The sequence below is a fragment of the Chionomys nivalis genome, chromosome 20 (assembly GCF_950005125.1).
Source record: "Chionomys nivalis chromosome 20, mChiNiv1.1, whole genome shotgun sequence".
Classification (NCBI taxonomy): Eukaryota; Metazoa; Chordata; class Mammalia; order Rodentia; family Cricetidae; genus Chionomys; species Chionomys nivalis.
Genome location: NC_080105.1, coordinates 45,701,803 through 45,721,167, shown reverse-complemented (window position 1 = coordinate 45,721,167; position 19,365 = coordinate 45,701,803). Strand labels below are relative to the sequence as shown.

The following is a 19,365-nucleotide window of genomic DNA, read 5'->3' as shown; positions in this document are numbered from 1 at the left end:
TCGGAGAGTAATAGACTGTGAAGGTCAACAGGGCGTTCTACTGGGGGATTAGTGTCTTTACAAGATGACAAAGAGGCGCTAGAGCTTGATTTTTCCCCAGTCTGGAGACTGGAATGTCCCAGGTGAAGATACCAGCTGGCTTGGTTCCCACTGATGGCTCTCGGCTGACTATTGCTGCTGGGAACATTTCTCCCATGCCGGCCCTGTGCATCTTCCAGTCCGGCTGCTCACTGCAGACTTGGAACATTCCTTATGATAAACCAGGGAACGTAACTGAGGTTCTTGCCTGAGTTCTAAAAACTGCTGTGGTGAATTACTCAAGCCAGAGGAGCAGAGTTGTGGAAATTCAACCGATAACCAAGCACCTCAAAACACACAGGACACAGTCTCCTCTCGTGACGGGAATCTGAAATCCCCAAGTTGGTGGGTCTGACACTGTCTCTAGGGAGGCCGTGTCAGAAAAGATCCTGGAGAGTCTGTGCAGTAGGACTGCTTTGCTCTTGTGAGAAATTCTCACTTCCACATCAGAAGTGAGAAGTGTTGGCTTCACCATGTCTGTGAGGGGGTCTTTTTCCCCCAATTTCCCTCTCACACAGGGTCAGATGGCCCAGGCTGCACCTGAACTGTGTTATGCCGTCCAGAATGACCTTAAACTCCCGATCTTCTTGCTTCGACCTCCGGAGGACCGGGAGAACCCATGTCGGCCACCATGCCTGGGCCCTTTTACATCCACTAAAACTTCTTTTATACAGAATTATTTTGTGTGTATGCATATGGGTACATGTAAACACATGTTATGGTGCTCGTGTAGAGGGGAGAGGGTGTTTTGTGGGGATTCCTTCTCTCCTTCCACCGTGTGGGTTCTAGGGATGGAATTCAGGTTGTTAGATTTGGCAACAAGTACTTTTATCTGCTTGGCCATCTCAACCCCTCTATCCTTTTATATTTAATTAAAAGACATGATATGAATGAGTTCCTGCTCTGAAAGAGGCAGAAATCACCACAGGCAAATGGGTCTGCAAGCAACAGAATTCAGCAGGGAATTTGTAAAAGGCTATGAAATGGCCATGCTCAGTGTCCTTGGGTCACCAGGCCCAGGAGGGAAGTTTACTAAGGACTGGAGAGCTACTTGACGGAACTACTAAGGCTGGGATACGGCCCTTACCTCAGACCTAGGGCCCTCTTCGCTGTGGTTGTAGGCTTGTTGGCAATTGTCTTTACCTCCTGAACATACCCAAGTGCCTTATTCTTACAAGTGGCTGTCTTGGCCAGTGTTTTATTGCTGTCCAGAGACATCATGACCACAGCAACTCTTATAAAAGAAAGCATTTAATTGAGGCTGGCTTACTGTTTCAGAGGTTCAGTCCATTGTTGTGGTGGGGAGCATGGCAGCACGCAGGCAGACATGGTGCTGGAGAAGTAGCTGAGAGTTCTATATCTGGATCCACAGGCAACAGCAAGGGACAGAGACACTGGGCCTGACTTGGGCTTCTGAAATCTCAAAGCTCACCCCGTGACGTATTTCCTCAAATGAGGCTGTGCCTACTCCAACAAGGCCGCACCTCCTAATCCTTCTTTAAGTAGTGCTACTCCCTGTACTAATCGTTCAAATATATATGAGCCTGTGGGGATTTTCTTATTCAAACAACCACAGTAGCTATCTTTGTGCAAGGAACTATAGGGCTTCTGATAAAGATCCAAGAGGTCTCAAGCTTAGAGATCACCAGTCTTTTAGTTCCTTCGGAGCCTACTCCCTTCCTTCCTATTCCTTTTTTAAAATGGGGGGTGGAGGCAGGGTCTTATCTATAGACCCTTAACTGAGGGTGGCCTTGAACGGCTGATCTTCCCAGCTCCACTTCCTGAGCACTGGATTTACAAGCTAACAAAGTGTCACCACATCCAGTTCTTCTGTGATTTAACTTAGTACATGCCAGGTAAGTTGTCTCCCAACTAACTGTGCTGAATTCCAAGCCCCCCCCCCCCTTATTTCTCTCTTTCACTTTTTGAGATAGGGTCTCACATTGCCCGGCCCAGGCTATGCCTCAAAACTCACTGTAACCAAGCCTGGCCTCAACTTTGAGGTAATACTCTCCTCTCAGAAACCCCAGTGTTAGGACTCTGTGAGCTACCATGCCCAGCTCAAGCATTCTTGTTTGAGACAGGATCTTGCTGTGTAGCCGAGGCTAGAAGTTCCTTCCGACTTAGCCTCCCAGTTGCTGGGACAAGTGTGTAGCATCATACCCAGATTGAATGCCGAGCTTTATAAGTAGGCCCTCCCTGGAATTGTAGTTCCGGGAAATCTAGGGCCTTCAGGGCAACAAACCAGGCAAAAGCAAAACTCCTCTCAAAATGCACCTCCCAAAAGGAGGAAGGTGGCCTGGCTTGCTCTGTGTGGAGAGAGACAGGCTAGCTTGGACCCCATTGAAGACTGGCATGTATTCAACAGGCATTCATCAGCTGTGTGTTCTTGTGCAAACCCTGTCCTTTTCTGAACTTCAGTTTTCTGCTATTTGTGGCTGTTATTGATTGCTTGCTATGTAACCTGGACTGTGCCGTCACTCGTGATCCTCTTACGGCTTCAGCCTCCCCAGTGCTGGGATTTTGGACATTCCCTACCATATGGAGATTGACACAGATTTTCTATCCTGTTAGACATGACCGTCCTCCTCAACTTTTCCCTCCCCTCCCTACCAGACAAAGTGCCAGTTCGAGGACTGTTGGAGAAACGTCTTTGACCAGCTCTAGTCCTTCCCAGCCCATTGTCTAAGGAGGTTCGATCCGGCCCATTCCAAAGCAGATTTATATTCGGTTCCCAGCTGGCTGGCTAGTTCCCTCTTACTCATCCACCACTCCTTTCAAGGACAGGAATGTGCATTGTTCAGCCGCTGCTCTGACTCCTACCGCACAGTGAAAGCTAAAGAAACGTTAAGAGGGGCAAAGGATCAGCTCACCCTTACTTTTTTCTCGGAGGACCTGGTGGGGATGGAGGGATCACATTCTAATATAGAGAACGGGCCGTCTAGTGCGCTGAGAACGTTGCCACCAAAACGGAGAGCTTCTCCACGGCCACCCCTATATAGTTCTTCCCACTGCCTCGGGAAGGAACCACGGAACACAAGGGGCCAACAGTGGGGTTGGAGAGAGCATTGGAGAGGGCAGAAGTCGCCTAGGTCAGCAGCTGGGAACCGCTTGCAGGCAGCGGGCTGAAGCAGGGTGGGGCCCGGCGGACCGCAAGTCTCAGGGGGCGTGGAACCCAGGCGGAAGGGGCGGGCCGGGCACGAGAAGGGCTGGGCCGAGGTGCCGCGGGGTTGCTGGAGGGTCGTGGGAGGCACGTCGGAGACATGTCGGGGGGCAGCAGCTGCAGCCAGACTCCCAGCCGGGCCATCCCCACTCGCCGCGTAGCCCTCGGCGATGGCGTGCAGCTCCCGCCCGGGGACTACAGCACCACCCCGGGCGGCACGCTCTTCAGCACCACCCCGGGAGGTAGGCGCGGGCCGGGGGTCCCGGGCGATCTCCGGGACCTGGAGGACACGCGGAGATCCGGAGTCGCACGTGCGACGGGGGTGGCGGCGCTCGGGGGGTTTCGTAGCTGGACAGAACGGACAAGGGGCGTCGGGAAGGCAGGAGGGTCACCGTCTCGGTTGCCTGCCTTCTGGAGCGTGGTCTGGAGATCGGGCTGCAAACTGCCCGCGATAGCTTTTCCCTGGGAGAGACCACGGAGTGCCCCAAGCACACAGATAGGCACTCTGCCAGGATCACCATGTGCTCAAGTGCGGCCTCTTTGGGTGTCAGGACAGTTCTAGTGTGTAACAGGCTGGGGGTCTGGGTGGCCCACGGATCAGGGGAAGGGCCTGGCGTGGAGATGAAGTTTAGTTGATCTCCCTTGGAATAAATAACGTCTGCACGCACACTTTTTAACCTTCACGGGGCAACCCTCGTTTGGCGTTGGACACTCGCTCCTTAATGGAGGCTGGGCGTTGAGGGCGCGCCCTGCCCCAGGAGCACGTCTGGGCCACCTGTGGCACGAAGCCGATTTACCGAGGGAGGTCTCTATGCAAGGGGCCTGGCGCCGCGTCCAGGGTTGTGCAGAACAACACGTTCCTCGGGTACTTGGGGGAGGGCACAGCGCTGAATTCGCCCAAGCGGCCGTGGATGAGGAAGAGGAAGCTGAGTTGGCGTGGGAGGGGGCCGGCCTCCGGGAACCAGGCATTCCCAGCTTGCCCGGGAGCCCCAGTATAGGCGCTGATGAAACCTATACGCCCGTTTGCATGATGAAATACTCGTGGCTCGCTACTTCCCTCCCATCCTCGCGCTGCTCCCACCCACTTTGCGCTTCTCCCCTTCCTGGTCTCCGCCCCCAAGCTTCTCCTCTTACAACTTAAAAAACAGGAGAGTTCCTGGCGCTACGCTGAACCTTGGGCTACTCCAGGCGGGGCCAGGCCACATGTCTGTTTTCTCAGGCAGCTGTCCCTACACCAGGGAACGCAGCCAGATCCCAGAACCAAGTCACTGAGGAAGGGATCTTGGAGATGAGTGTCCGGTTTGTGCCTCTCGGTCTTCAAAACACTGCACCAAGGCCCCGCTCCTTGAGCACGTGCCGTTATGCATTGTCATGGTGTGTTCCTAGACTCAGCAAGAAGTAGCAACCAGGTAGAGGGTGACAATGGCCGAAGGAAAAGTTCTCTGCAGGCTTCTGGCCTCTGCTTACAGGAGTTGGCCATCTAGTTCATTCTAGTTCATGCTCTTTACACCCTTTGTCTTGCAGAATTTTGTGTTAAGCACAAGCTATGCAGACACTCGAGCCCTTTTATTTCCGGACGGACCGGGTAGCTGAGTAGCAATAGCCAACAGTACTGTTTGTGAGGAAGATCCACTTCTCACTGTGGACTGGGACGTGTCACGGTTGGCAAACTGAAGTCCCCAAAGCCAGCTGGCGCTTGTCAGGGTTTTGTGGGGTACACAGGCTGCAGCTTGAGGAAAGCCTTGCTCATTTCTGCCGTATCCAACAGGTCTATTCTTTAGCTAAGGACACAGAGCTCCATCTGCTCTGCCTTCCAGTGTGTTGGGACTAAAGCTATACACCACCACATCTGGCCATCCTGGGACTAAAGCTGTACATCTGGCCATCCAGGCTTCCTTACTGCCTTGGCTGTGGGCAACCTTTTGGACTATTTTTAATGGCTCTGACCTATTCTTCCTTGCATGTTCATCGGACTTTTGAATTTTCCTACATAGATCAGGGACCAGCTGGGAGATAGAGTTCAAACCTTGAGGTTTGTTGTGTCCTCCGAATCTATAGGAATATATAGCCGAGAAGCGTGAAGCAGGCCTGAGCCATTGGCCTAACCATTCCACCTGTGATTGGGCTGCATTCCATTTTGAGGACTCAGGGATTCCAGGGGAAAGGGACACGCAAAACCTGTCCACGTTATTTGCCTTTTCCGATCTCCAGGAGCCTGGCAAGGAAGATTCTGTCCAGGCATGAAGTTAGGCATTCCCGAACTCAGGCTTTTTCTACACGTCTTGGCTTGCGACTGACTTGCAGGGAGTGTGAGGTCTTCCTGAAGAAATACTGCAGTAAGTCCCCTACAGCTGAGGCCAGGACACAGCAGGTAGCCCAAGCCATCTCCCTTCCCGTGCCCCTGGTCAGGTGGTCATTAACCCCTTGCTGGCTGACCCAATGGTCTGCAGTTAGGTACCCAGAGAACCTTAGCCATTTCTGAAGGGAGTGAACCTGCTAGTCTTTGAGATGGTCAACAATCCCATAAACTGACTCTTCTCGTGAATTCCCAGAATGGATGTTTGACCTCTAACCTACAGAAATTTTTGGGGGTGCTTGTACCTAGTAGTGCCCGGGTGAGGTTAATCAGGCAAGCGGCTAAGGTGGCAGATGGTGATGACATTGTTTTGTTAAGCCAACAAAAATGGTGCATGCGAAAATAGTGGCTCACGCCTGTAATCCCAGCACTCGGGAGGCAGAGGGAGGTGGGGCTCTGTGAGTTCGAAGCCAGCCTGGTCTACATAGTGAGTTCCAGGTTATGTGTGTGTGTGTGTGTGTGTGTGTGTCTGGGAGCTGACCTTGAAGTGACTGCCAACTGTTAGCTGTGGTAGTGCTGGGAAGAGGGGAAGGGGGCTTGGCACTGATGCTGGTGTCTCGATGTCCTGAGGCTTTAGTCACGGAGAGGGGAGAAGTTCCTGTTGAGGACTGAGGGCAGACTGAGAGAGCTGGGCTACAGAGGCAGTGAAGGAGGTAGAAGAATGGTCCTCATCTCGCTCCTATCTGAGCTTCCTTTGAAAGTGTTGGAAGCATTATACATTAGGTTCCAGAACATATTACTGAATTGAGGGGGTCGAGTAGAGCACTCCAAACTCCCCTTGAACCCTGTTGCTTTTTAAGAGGCTCAAGAACAGACACTAGGTCTGGACTAGGAAGATAGTCTGACTTGGGGGTAGCACGGCTAGCTAGTCAGAAGACTTAGCTCAAGTAGAGTGCAAACATGGAGCTGAGGAGAGGGCTCAGGGGTTAAAAAGTGCTTGCTGCTCTTGGGGAGGATCGCCCTTCAGCACCTACAGGGTGCTCCTGGACCCCTGACCACCGTGATTCGAGCTTGAGGGGTGCTCTCTTCTGGCTTCCACAGGAGCCTCCCCCCAAATAAAAAATAAAAGCTTGGAGGGTTGGAGGTGAACTCGGTGATGGTTAAGTTCTGTGTCTAGCATCACACAGAAGGAAGGGAGGAGGAGGGGTGCGGGGAATGAATATCAAGTGTAAGACAGAATGGCTATGTTGGGAGTGAGGGGAGCTAGATATTGGTCACAGACTTTCAGTTATGAGAGCCGTAAATTCCAGGGATGTAATCATCCGTGACTATAATTAACCCTGCAGTGTTTACTAGAGTTTAGCTAAGAGCAGCCTTAGCACTATCCTTACTTACACAAGCACACACATCTGTGACATATGCTCATTTAATTGTGGGATTTATTTCATGTTTCCTAGTGTGAGATCATCATTTTGTATTCTTTGACTAGGTCTCCCTCCTACCTTCCTTCCTTGGCTGACCTCAAACTGTTGTAGTTTTGTAGAACATGCTTGATATCCAAAAGAGGACTCTTCTCCCTGATAAATGACAGTCTAATTAGGTGAGCCTCTAGATTTTAGTGGCCTTCAGAGGTTGCATTTTTTCCCAATATCCTCCCAAAGTGGCAGGTGTTCATTATTCGAAAGATGAGTTTGTTTCTCCCCCATCATAATGGCAAAAGTTATTACCGGTTTTGGTAAAGGAAGGCAGGTAAGGGTGGGCTGTTTTCATTTTATTTATTGGTGTAAGATACTGAAACATTTTTTGCAGATGAACCTTTATTTGATGTTCACGAGAATGAGTTTGAAGGAATAGCAATAGTGAAAAGGATTGCTTGGGGTGACAGGTTTTTTTCTTTCTTTCTCTCTTAATGTTCATTTGTGTATATGAATCCCCATGTGTTTAAGCAAACAAACAAAAAAAATCCGTTACTGTCTGAAGTGATTCTCAAGGCCAGCTGTCTTTCTCTGAATTATAGCCGGGAGCCTGTTGACAGGCTTGTTCGGGGTTAGACCGGATGTTCTAGAGTAGTCCTGATGTCCCCGGGATCTAACGCCAGGTCCAGTGTTCGGAAGGTGACAAGTTGTGCTTGGGTGTGGCTTAGTGGCGCGGTGCTCTCTTGGTATGTGTGATGCCCTGGCAGGTCTTTAAACTGGAGAAAAGATGAAAGTGAACGGGACAGGAAGCCTAGAATTTCCCTTAGGACATCTAGGTTCTTTCCCCTCAGCCCTGGGTTTCCACTCGGTCTCCAGGGTGGAGGTGGCTGTACTGGGCAGCCATTGACTTTTAACAAGCCAGCCCCAAACTCAGTAACTTAGACAGCAGTTTACTTCTCTGGTCTGTTTGCTTCTTTTTACGGATTTTGATAGCATTGAGTCATGCTGCAGCTGTATTGCCTTGGGCTTCAAGGTCCAAGGTGGCCTTATCCACATGTGTGAGTCCTTGCTGCTGGGGGGATTGCCCTCTTGGGGCCCAAAACATTTAGTTTAGCTTGAATTTGTAAACACCTTTATAATAGCAAGGCCACCTAGGGCAAGGGTATGGGAGCCTTGTCACGGCACACAAAAAGTATTTTTGTGTTCTTGGGGGCAGTTCAGCTTCTAAGAGGGGGCAAGAGGAAGAGGGGATGGCCTTTTTTATTTTGAGACAGGATGGCCTCATAGCTCAGCCAAGATGGCCTCAGATTTGAAGATGACCTTAATTCCTGGTCAGGCCACCATTACTTCTCAAGTGTTCAAACACTGCTCTTTCCCCTCCCCCCTTTGCTTCCTCTGAATGTTAGGTTTTAGGAACATTATTTACAGGGCTCATACTCACTGTCCAGCTCAGCACTCCCAGTAAAACTCAAGACCTGGGTTTTCTGGGCACAAGCAATTGACTTGTGTCAGGATGAGAATACAGGAGGTACAGTCTGTTTAGAGCTTTGGTTTGGCAACATACAGTGTGAAGGTTTAAAAGCGGGTTTCTTAGCTGACTCTGGTGTCACATGCTGTGATACCAGTACTCATGGAGATGGAGATGGGTGGATCAGATGTTCAAGGCCAGTGTGGGTGCTTTGAATGAGAATGGCCCCCATAGACTCATGTATTTGAATGAGTGGTCCCTAGTTGGTGGAACTGTTTGGGAAGGGTTAGGAGGTGTGGTCTTGTTGGAGGAGGTGTGTCACACTGCCGGTTGACTTTGAGGCTTCCAAAGCCATGCCATTCCCAGTTAGCTCTTACTGTCTCACACTAGTAGGTAAGTGTGAAAGCTCCCAGCTTCTGCTTCATACAGCACCATGCTGCCATACTTCCTGCCGTGATGACAGTCGCAGACTGTAAGCCTCACATTAAATGCTTTATTTTGTAAGTTGTCTTCGTCATGGTGTCTTACCACAAAGGTGGAAAAGTAACTAAGCCAGCCAGCCTCAGCCACATACTGAGTTGGAGAGTAGACCGGGCCACATAAGGTCCAGTCACAGAACGCTCAAATGAACAAAGCAGACGTCCTACTTAAAAAGATGTGTGTTTGGATTAGAGTAGTACCTCAGTGGAAGAACAAGTGTGTCTGAGACCCTGGGTTTAATCCCAGGCACTGAAAAAGGGAAGCTCTGGCCGGTCTCTGTTAGCTTGCTATGGCTACCGTATGAAAATCCTGCCATCCAGGTGGCGTAAGCAGCGAAGCTCCTTTCCTCACTGTTGGTAACTGCAGATCTAAGGTGGGAGTAAAATTGCTTCCTTCTGAGGCCTCTCTTCTTGGCCTGCAGATGGCCCCCTTCTCTTTTGCCTTCTTCCGGTCTTCCATCTGTGGGTCTCTGTCTAGATTTCCACCTCCTCCAGTGAGACGGGGTCAGGATCCACTCCGAAGGCCTCGTATTGACCCTGCTTATGAAGACCTCTCCAAATGCCATGTTCTGAGGGGCGTGCCGGGGCTTGGAGGAAGACAGTAAAGTCCCTAACAGCCCCCACTCACTCGCACTGGAGCAGCATTTGGATGGGACAGGATGGGGATGGGGGGCAGAGGGGGGGTGCGGGGCACTCTCTCTTGGTAATGGCTAGTGGCCTCCACACTCTGCACAGGTGCATTTTGAAGTGTTTGGGGAGAGGTCAGGAGAGGGGAAGGTATTTGTCCAACCTTAGAGTAATTTTAACCATTCTGTTGTAAAAGTCTTTATCCTGGTCAGAGCCTCTGAGGAAGAATGGGGGCTCTTTGCCCCTGACTGATTTCCCTCTGGTAGCTTCATTAGATACCTGATCTCTGAGAAATATTATTATTATTATTATTATGATTCTGTTTTTGTGTGTGTTTTGGTTTTTGTTTTCTGAGTTTTTTTTTTTAGCCCAACCTTGCGTTGGAAAAACATTGTGTAGGGGAGAATGACATCACATTGTCACACTGCTGATTCTGCATCTGCCTCCCAAGTGCTGGGATGAATCATCATGCCTCACTTCCTGTCCCTTCATAGAACACTTCCCCCTAGTAAGTCTTCTGCTTCTTAAGAGACTGCCCAGCCTGAAGTAGGCCCTCTGAATGTGGGTGACAGTTGGGCAGTGTGTGAGACACTGACCGTGGGGTCAGGATTTATCCCTAGTGCACGAACTGGCTTTTTGGAGAATTGGCCCATTCCCTATGGAGGGATACCTTGGTCAGTCTAGATACAGGGGGAGGGCCTTGGTCCTGCGTCAAGTGATGAGATAGACTTTGGTGACTCCCAATGGGAGGCCTCACCCTGTCTGAGGAGTGGATGAGGGGGTGGGGTGCCAAGAAGGTGGAGGAAGTGGGAGATGGGGAGGGAGGGAGAACTGGAATTGGTATTTACAATAAAAAAAGAAAAGGGACTGCCCAGCAAGAAAGGCCCTCCCTATACATAAGCACCTCTCACCTATTTTGTATGTGTAGATGTGCCGTGGACTAATGCTCTTGTACATTGTAAAGATTTGTCACTCGTATTAGTTTAATAAAACGCTGATTGGCCAGGCAGGAAGTATAGGTGGGGCGACCAGACTAAGAGAATTCTGGGAAGAGGAAAGGCAGAGACACAATTGCCAGTCAGAACTAGAGGAAACAATATGAAAATGCCTTACTGAGAAAAGGTACCAAGCCGCATGGCTAAAGATAGACAAGAATTATGGGTTAATTTAAGTTGTAAGAACTAGTTAATAATAAGCGTGAGCTAATAGGCCAGTTTATAATTAATGTAAGCTTCTGTGTGTTCTTTGGGACTGAAACTTCATCTTTATAGATGTACAGGCGAGGAGGATAGAGGGACGCAGGTGTGGTCTGCTTAGACCCAAGTGTGCCTTTAGATTTGTCTCCAGGTTGTCCAGAACTTCTGTTCAAAGTGATTTTTAAAAATCATGCAAAACATTTGACACTTAGGCTGCTGCTTTCTTCCTAAGCACAGGCATTGGGTGTTTCCTGCCTCTGCTAGGAAAGAGTCCCCAGTCCCCAACCCTACCCCCACACTTTCCCTGGAGAGTTGTGGTAGGAAGTCTATCCTGTACTCCCCTACACCTGCAGTCTTGTGTAGGGGGAAACCGTGCTCCTGTGAGGGATGCCGGGGGGGGGGGGGGGGGGGGAAGGGTGGCAGGGAGGCTCAGTTTTCAGAAGTCACTTCCAGTAGCAGAATGCGGGAAACCTTAGGGGAAAGGACAAGGACTCAAAGCAAAGGTCTTGTCTAGGGAACGACTAATCTTGTTCTGGACACAGATTTAAAAACCTGTGTAAAAGCCTGGTGACCTTTAATGTTCCCAGGGTGAGAACATTGGCATGGGGGTGGCTGGCTATCTATGTGTTTTGTTTTGTTTTAGAGACAGAGACATTATGTATTCCTGACCAGCCTCAAACATGCTGTGTGGTGAAGGTTGGTCTTGAACTCCTGGCTCTCCTGCCCATATCTCCCAAGCCCTGGGATAATGTCCAGCCATTTATTTATTTGTTTACCTATGAGATGGTGTCTCTACATAGTCCTGGCTATCTTGAAACTCACTTGTTGACTGGCTTCAAACTCACAGAGATCCTACTGCCTCTGTCTCCCGAGTGCTGGGATTTGAGTATGCACCACCGTGTCTGGCTTATTTTTATTTATTTTTCGGTCCCCCAGGGCTTTGTCCATGTAAGGCAGATGAGCTGTTACCCTAGCTCTCAGGGATATTGGCATCTGTTGTTCGAGGTGTGAGTTTTCTGTTATCTTCTTCCTGTGATACAGAAAGATCTGGGACTCAGAAATTGAGGTAGTGATTCCTAGTTTGAGCTCAGGGCCTCTGCCTCCAAGGCCCATGCGATTTGCACGTTAAGGGCCTGCCAACAACGAGTTCCTAAAAATAGGTGGTGATGGCTAGTGCTTAAAATATAGCTTCACTGAGCCCAGCCTAGCACCCCGGGTTGACAGGTGAGAAAACCAGATCCTCGGGGAATGTCTCCTCACTTGTGTGTCCAGGAAAAGTGGCATCGGTACTAAACCATGCTCGCCTTTAATAAGGACTTTATATTTTGTACATTCCTGGAATTTATGGTCCTAAAGACTGTCAGTCATGCTAAATTCACGATAGTTCCTGTGTTCTGTGTGTTGGAGAGAGATGGAGGATTCCCTGTCCCACACCACACTGCCCTCAAGTCTGCTTCCTTTCCTTCTGCTGTGTTTGCACTGTGACCTTGAAATTGGGTCCTGTTGTGAACAGGCTGAGCAGCTGGTGCAGCTTGTCTGTCACCTTAAATCCTTTTTATTTATCCTCTGTGTCTTTCACATCAAACCTTCTGATCCCAGCCATCTCCCACTCCACCCCAAAATCAAACAAAATTTAAGAGAAAACAAGGGGAAAAAAAGGAAGGGAACAATCTCGTCATGGAAGCTGCAGTGTGACACACCGAGTCACGCAATAAACTGTCAACCCCTTTATGCGTACATGTTTACACGCAGGCGTTTATTGAAAAGAATCATTGATCTAGTTTGAGGCCCCTGGTCTCTGCTGCACCATTGATACTGGGCTCTCACTGGGACTCTTCCTGGACATCCCATTGCCGCTCTGTGTTGTGGGAATCTGCAGCCCTGTGTCCACAGGACTGACTCCACCCCTCTCCTCCTGTCCTTTGCTCTAGCCAGTCACGGATGGGCTGGGTGTTGGGGTGGGCCAACACATAGTCCTGGTTCTGGGCTTGGATAGTTACAGGGTTGGTCAGCCCAGTCTTTGCCCACTAGGGTGGGTTTTCCAGTTTTGCCCTGGCTAGTTCATTGGGCGGGGCCAGTTCTGGTCTCGACCTTAGGGTCAGCTCTCCCACCTGCCTAAGGCATTAATGGGCTGGGGTGTGGGAGGGCCTCTCTTCCCCACCTATGCTGCCTCAAGACAGATCAGTAATGGGAACTGTTCTCCCGTGCTCATAGCATCAGGGTTGATTCACCCACACCTCCGCCAACAGGGTTGGCTCTCACCTTAAACCTTTATGGACAGATGATTGCTAGTGTGTGTACTGGCCTCTCTTGGGTGGGCCACTGTTGGAAGCCACACCAGAAGCTGACGGTATCAACAGGCCCATTTAAGGTCTTTGAGAGGTCAACGAGGCACAAGTAGACAAAGTGGTAGCTCGTACAGAGTCAGTCGAGCTAGTAAAATGAGACAGTTGTGTTTCAGGACTCAGAAATAAAATGTTGCTCCACGCAGTTCAACACTAAACTTTGAACTCTCACCCCAGCACCCAGTAGGTTCTGTATCCAGCTACACAGCTGACTCACAGCCCGAACACTCTGTCCACCTCTACAGGGTTTTTTTTTTTTTTTTTTTATACTGTTCTCATCACAGACCAAATCCCTGACAGAAAAACTTAAAACAGAAATATTTATTTTGGCTTGTGATTTCTGAGTTCAGTCCACAGTCATTGCCCTCGGGCAGAATATCATGGCAGCAGGAGAGTGTGGCAGAGGCGGGTCTTTAGGGTAGACAGGCGGCAGAGAGAAGGGACATGCTGGGGCTTTGCTGGTTTCCCTCACCCTCAGATAATCCTCTCTTGGTGTGTCCTCACAGGCACCCCCAAAGGTGTGCCTTCCCAGGGTCCTATACTAGGAGACAGGGTCTCTGTAGCCCTGGCTGTCCTGGAGCTTGGCCCGTAGGTCGTTCTGGCTTTGGACTCACAAAGATCTTTTGGCCTCTTCCTCTTGAGTTCAGAAAGCACCACCACACCTTGTGATCAGGACTTCTTTTCCTTAACCTCTTCTAGTGTGATTTTTTTTTTTTATTAAATACCATACTAGGTGTGTAGGTCTATGAGATAGATACGCTAATCAGACATTAACCGATAAAATCTTAAATTTATTTAAAGATTTTTTGACATACATAAAATTTGACTGTTTATTAAAGATGAAAACCAGTTTTCATACTGAGATGACCTTGCTTACGAAGCGTGGTATCTTGGCTGAGTGTTTCCCACTGAAGGATGTAAAGCGTATTCAACGCTTTTAGTTCCTATCTGTTCTTTGTTTTTATAGTCGTCTGCGGTGCACACTGTGTTGGTACAGTTGTCCTGCGCCCTCTGAGCTGACTGATGGGCTGGCAGTAGAAGCTGGGTCATCCTTTGCCCTTTCACACCGAGACAGTTTATCTCGCAGCCCTTGTCCTCCAAGGCGGCCGTCTAGATGGCCTTGCGGTGTCACAGGAGGGAAGAGAACAGCAAAACAAACCAGAGTGTAACTGCTGCTGAGCAGCTAGGGAGAGGCTAGGTGGTGAACCACTGCCAACCAAGGTCACTGTTTATGCTGTGTTGTTAAAGCTTGAGGGAGGGAAGGAGGGAGAGAAGGCAGGGAAGTTCAACCCTGGAAAGCTTATCTCTGCAGAGAGCTCAGTTGGGAACTCCAGCTGCCTGCCTCAGCTTCCCTAGTCGGTTACTGCTGGGTGTTCTTGGTGTTAACGTCCGATTGGATGTTTCCTGTCTGCTCTTTGTTCCCCTGAGGGGACTCTGCCTCAGATGAGGTTCCGACTCTCTGTGTTGGGAACTCCAGCTAGCTGCCTTCAAGTCCATTTCTGCTGAATGCTTGACTGGTTTAATATCTGTCCGTCTAGCCATCTCTCTCACTATTTATTCTTAACTTGGGTGTGCTGTGTGCTTAATCACTTAGAACCAAGAGTATTCGTGTATCATTCTCCAGACGGTACAAAACCATCATCCATGTCAGGAAAGCCATTCATTTAAAGAAGTGGGGAAGACAGCAACAGCATGTGTTTGGACTAATCCTAAGCCAGAATTCACTGAATTAAAAAAATATCTGTGTATGGAGAAAGGGAGGGAGTGAGAGTGTGGGTATGGGTATGGGTGCGGGTGTGGGTGGGTGTTTACCCAGCATGCATGTGGAGGTCAGCAGATAGCTTGTGGGCATTGCTTCTCCCCTGCTATGTGCATTCCTGGTTTTGAACTCAGGTCATCAGGCTTGCTGGCAGGTAGGTGCCTTTGCCAATTGAGCCATCTTGCCAATTCTTGATTTATTGCATGTGGTACCACATTATATAATATTGTAGTTTATGACATACACTCTCTGTTACGAAGAAACCGGATACCACTACTGCGTTTGAGAAACCAGATTTCTTTGTCATCTGCAGAAAGTAGCTATAAGTAGAAATGCAAAGACAGTTTTTAAATTCCAGCTGGATGCCATTGTCTGCTGGAGGCTTGGAACCTAAGACTCGAGACTTGTTGGAAAGGAAGCGTTCGGTATGTGCTGTTGGGTTAAAAATAGACCGTGCCGCCATGGTGCTGTGTTTGAGGCCACAGGAAGCCAAGGATAAGTTCATTCCTTACCCTCACCTCATGGGTCTCCCATTGTCTTAGCGAGGGTTTCTGTTGCTGCGAAGAGACAACATGACCACGGCAACTCTTAAAAAGGAAAACATTAGATTGGGCCTGGCTTTATTTCAGAGGTTTAGTCCATCATCATCATGGTGGAGAACACGGCTGTGTGCAGACAGACATGGTGCTGAGAGTTCTAGATCTTGATCTGTAGGCAGAAGGAGACTGTCCAGCACTGGGTGTAGCTTGAGCATATGAGACCTCAAAGCCCGCCCCCACAGTGACACACTTCCTCCAACAGTGCCGTTTATGGACCAAGCATTTAAACAAAAGGGTCTGTGGGGGCCATAGGTTTTCAAACCACCACACCCATAGTGATCTTGCTCCCTTACCTTGGGAAATGCTCCCTTATATGATGAGGAGGGAGCTGTATGGGTGGAGGTGAAGGGTCCTGGATGTGGTTTACTGCTGGAGACTAGTTCACTGAGACTGGTCCTCACTGGGGAATAAGACTAACTTGTGATAGGAGCTTGGGTAGAATGGGGGTGACCTTCATATCAGCCCCTATGGGGGTAATGCAGGTCGATGTAGTGGGGGTTTGGAGAAGGGCTCAGCCTAAGACCTTTTTGGAGTGGGTCAAGTGTTTCCTATTTCTGCAAAGACTGGGCAGGGATAAGTCTTCTGCTGCTGGTAGTGACCCACTGTCTTTCTGTTCTGGGTGAGCCACCTACCGGGGTTCTGCAGGGTAGGGTGTAATGACTGACTCCAACTCTCTTCTGAGGGATCTGCTGAATCAGCTGACGGGGAGATGAGGGGCGATTGGGTGGAGGGATTGTAGAGATGGCATAGGATGTTCAGAACTTTGAGAAACCAAAGGCACATCTTGGTGGCCAGCGAACCGTCCATGAGGGAGGGGCACCCCAAGTGGTGTTGGGGTGGGCAGTGGCCAGGTTGGCCAGGTCCCAGGGCCAGCTTTACTCCCCCTTGGTCCAGGTTGTCTAAAAGAACCTGCTGCCTCTGCTGTGGCCACACTTCTAGGAAGTGGAAAAGACAACAGGCAAGGGGCTCCAGGTGACCTTATCAGTGTCTTTATTACACCTTCCCCACCAGGAACCAGGATCATCTATGACCGGAAGTTCCTGATGGAGTGTCGGAACTCACCTGTGGCCAAAACACCCCCGAAGGACCTGCCAGCCATTCCTGGGGTCACTAGCCCGACCAGCGATGAGCCTCCCATGCAAGTCAGCCAGAGCCACCTGCACAGCCCGGAAGAAAAGCGGGCAGGCGGTGGGTGCTGGGCCTGTCTGGGCTCTGCGTTGTCTGTCAAGTTTCAGAGAAGGGGGGTGATGGCGACTGTCCACCCTCTCTGAAGGAGCTGTGGGGAGCCTAGGGGGTGGGGCGCTGGTGGGGAGCAGAACTCTGATTGGCACTAACTTGCCCCCTTCAAAGGTCCAAGGACCTGTGCGCAGCTGCTGTGAATGCATCAGGTAGGGTAATTAGTGAGGAATTGATGGAGAATGGCAGTGGCTTTATACAGCACCCGACATCAGCCTGCCTTTCTGTGTCGCTGCTTGCCAAGCCCCAACACACATGCGCCACGCTTCGTATATTTGGAGCTAGAGACAACGTATCAAAGACACGGTGCATGTTCCCTCTAGGAACGTAAATGCCTACAAGATAAGAAATAAACTCGGGGTGCCTCCTGGCCGGTGACTGGCCCTTCAGTGGATTATTGATGGAGACAGGCAGACAATGCCTCCTATTGTTACTCTAGCTTTGACATTTATATAGCTAGGTCCTTCCTGGTTTCCCCCTCCTCCCCAAAGTAATCAAAGCAGACACCCTGGCAGCCGCATGTGGGGTGTGAACATGTTTTTGTGGCAGCACGCAGAGTGACTGGCTGGCCGGAGCTTCTGAGCTCTCTGTTATAGAAGCATGTCCCCATGACGGTGTTATGTAAGCACGCCTGCGCACCCTTGGTCTGAGGGATACCACCTCTGACTTTCCGCTCTGAAGGCAGTACCCCAGACTCACACGGGGAGCTGCTGACACCCCCCTGGCCCTGTGGGATGTGGTTCCTGATTACCCTGGTGGGCAGGGAGCTGGGTAGCACTGGGAAGGTGGATTTGAATGCGTGCAGAGAGCCGCATGACAGGTTCCCAGGTTACATGTGTGGTTCCCTGCCCTGTGTTCAAGGATGGAGGGATTCTTGGTGGTTGCACACTGTCTTGCACCTTAACTTTTTTTACCTCCAATCAGAGATGGCAGAGAATTAAGTTAGGCTTCACCTGGAATTGTCACGACGAACTGAGAGCCATCCTTTCCTTGCTGGCAGGGTAAACTTACCCTACTCCTTGTTTTGATGGAGGTGGTTCTTGTATTTTATCTGTTGCTTTCATTGGTTAACTAATAAAGAAAACTGCCTTAGCCCATTTGATAGGCCAAACCTTAGGTGGGTGGAGTAAACAAAAGAGAATGCTGGGAGAAAGAAGCTGAGTTAGGAGTCGCCATGATTCTCCCACTCCAGACAGACGCAGGTTAAGATCTTTCCTGGTAAGCCAGTTCGTGGTACTACACAGAATATTAGAAATGGGTTAGATCAATATGTAAGAGCTAGCCAATAAGAGGCTGGAACTAAAGGGCCAGGCAGTGATCAAAAGAATACAGTTTCCGTGTAATTATTTTGGGGCATAAGCCATGCGGGCGGCCGGGTGCCTGGGACGCAGCCCCTGCTGCTATTATTTCAACATTGTTTCTGGTGATACTCTAGCTCTGAACCCCCAAATAGTGGCCAGGTAGCCCCATATGGTGTCAGGCTGGGGGTGCATAGTTTTAGCTTTCTTTAACTGGACACAAACAAAGCTCCAGCCCACGGCCACGTATTGTAAATGGAATTTATAGACAGTTCAGCGCCCTCACCTCCCTTATGAGGAAGTCTTGTTTCCTAGCCTAGTCAGTTTTTCTTTGGCAGCATGCACGCCTCCATTGGACCTATGGGAATGAACTCCTGGCCTCTGAGCCTGGAGGGCTTCCATTTGCCTCTTGCTGATTGGCCCTCTGTCTTTTCTCTCCACAGGTGAAGAGTCACAGTTTGAGATGGACATTTAAGGGACCAGCCATAGGACGGAGTGATGCCTCTGGGCCCCTGAGGCCCTTGGAAGGAGAGCCACAGCAGTCAGGCCTTAACACCAGGCAGATGTTGGGTGTGGGCGACCCAGCCCTGCTCCTAGCTCGGCCCCTGCTCCGCCTTCCATTTTGTGAACACCAGCACATACCTCCTTGTGCCTCTGATGATATTGAGCTGCTACTCCAGGGGGATGATTCTTGTCCACACCCTGCATCCGGTGCCAGGAAGTGGACACAGAGGAACCTGTCAGGATGATCGTTTGGCAATTCCAGCCCCAGCCTCTGGAGCACACCCACCCTTTCCTTGGGCTGGGGTACCTGGGAAAGCTACCCTTTTTACTTCTTTCCCTGAGAGGAAATAAAAGCCACCTTTACCCTAGGCCCAAGGTTGGGCCCTGTCTGAACTGTTTTCAACTTGAAGCGATAACACAGTTACTCTCTGTTCCATGCTTGCGGTGAACTTTTCTTTGCGTTATCTCTTGTGCTTATCAAACTCCAGCTCTCTAGGTAAGCAGGGCAGCCTTACTGTTTACTGCTGAGAAGTCTGGATGGAGATAAAGTCGTTCTCTGTGGGACTGGGCTAGAACCCTGCTACTCTGTGATTCTTGTTTTTAGCAGCAAGTATTATTACCTTTGTCCAGCTAGGTGGTCACCTTTCCCCTTGCGCCTGCGCCACTGGGGGAGCCTTTGATCCACGGGCACCTCGTACTGTCAATCAATCATCTGTTTGTATGTGCTCCCGCTGGGGCATGCAGAAGAGATAATCTCTCTGCCTTACGGATTTTACTGAAGTATACCATGTACCTATTAAAAAAGGTAGCCTGAGCAGATTGTATGCGATGGGTTATCAGTGGTCCGTGCAGGGGGAGGCTTGGAGGAAACGGTGTAGCTGGGAATGAGAATGGGAGGAAGT

The 19,365-nt window shown here is 50.0% G+C and overlaps 1 protein-coding gene across 1 annotated transcript; it reads left to right on the top strand.

Moving 5' to 3' along the window:
• The first annotated feature begins 3,281 nt into the window (after positions 1 to 3,281).
• Eif4ebp1 (eukaryotic translation initiation factor 4E binding protein 1) lies at positions 3,282 to 19,277 on the top strand. Its single transcript, XM_057752752.1, has 3 exons — positions 3,282 to 3,483; positions 16,437 to 16,613; positions 18,403 to 19,277. Exons 1-3 carry the CDS (start codon positions 3,342 to 3,344, stop codon positions 18,432 to 18,434), a joined length of 351 nt encoding a protein of 116 aa, XP_057608735.1. The 5' UTR covers positions 3,282 to 3,341; the 3' UTR covers positions 18,435 to 19,277.
• Positions 19,278 to 19,365: the final 88 nt, after the last annotated feature.

Excerpts from the sequence above, each read along its gene's own strand:
- Eif4ebp1 (XM_057752752.1), top strand. The coding sequence starts at position 3,342 with ATGTCGGGGGGCAGCAGCTGCAGCCAGACTCCCAGCCGGGCCATCCCC. Across the intron at positions 3,484-16,436 it reads CTTCAGCACCACCCCGGGAG|GAACCAGGATCATCTATGAC; the intron begins GTAGGCGCGGGC and ends CTTCCCCACCAG. Across the intron at positions 16,614-18,402 it reads GGAAGAAAAGCGGGCAGGCG|GTGAAGAGTCACAGTTTGAG; the intron begins GTGGGTGCTGGG and ends TTCTCTCCACAG.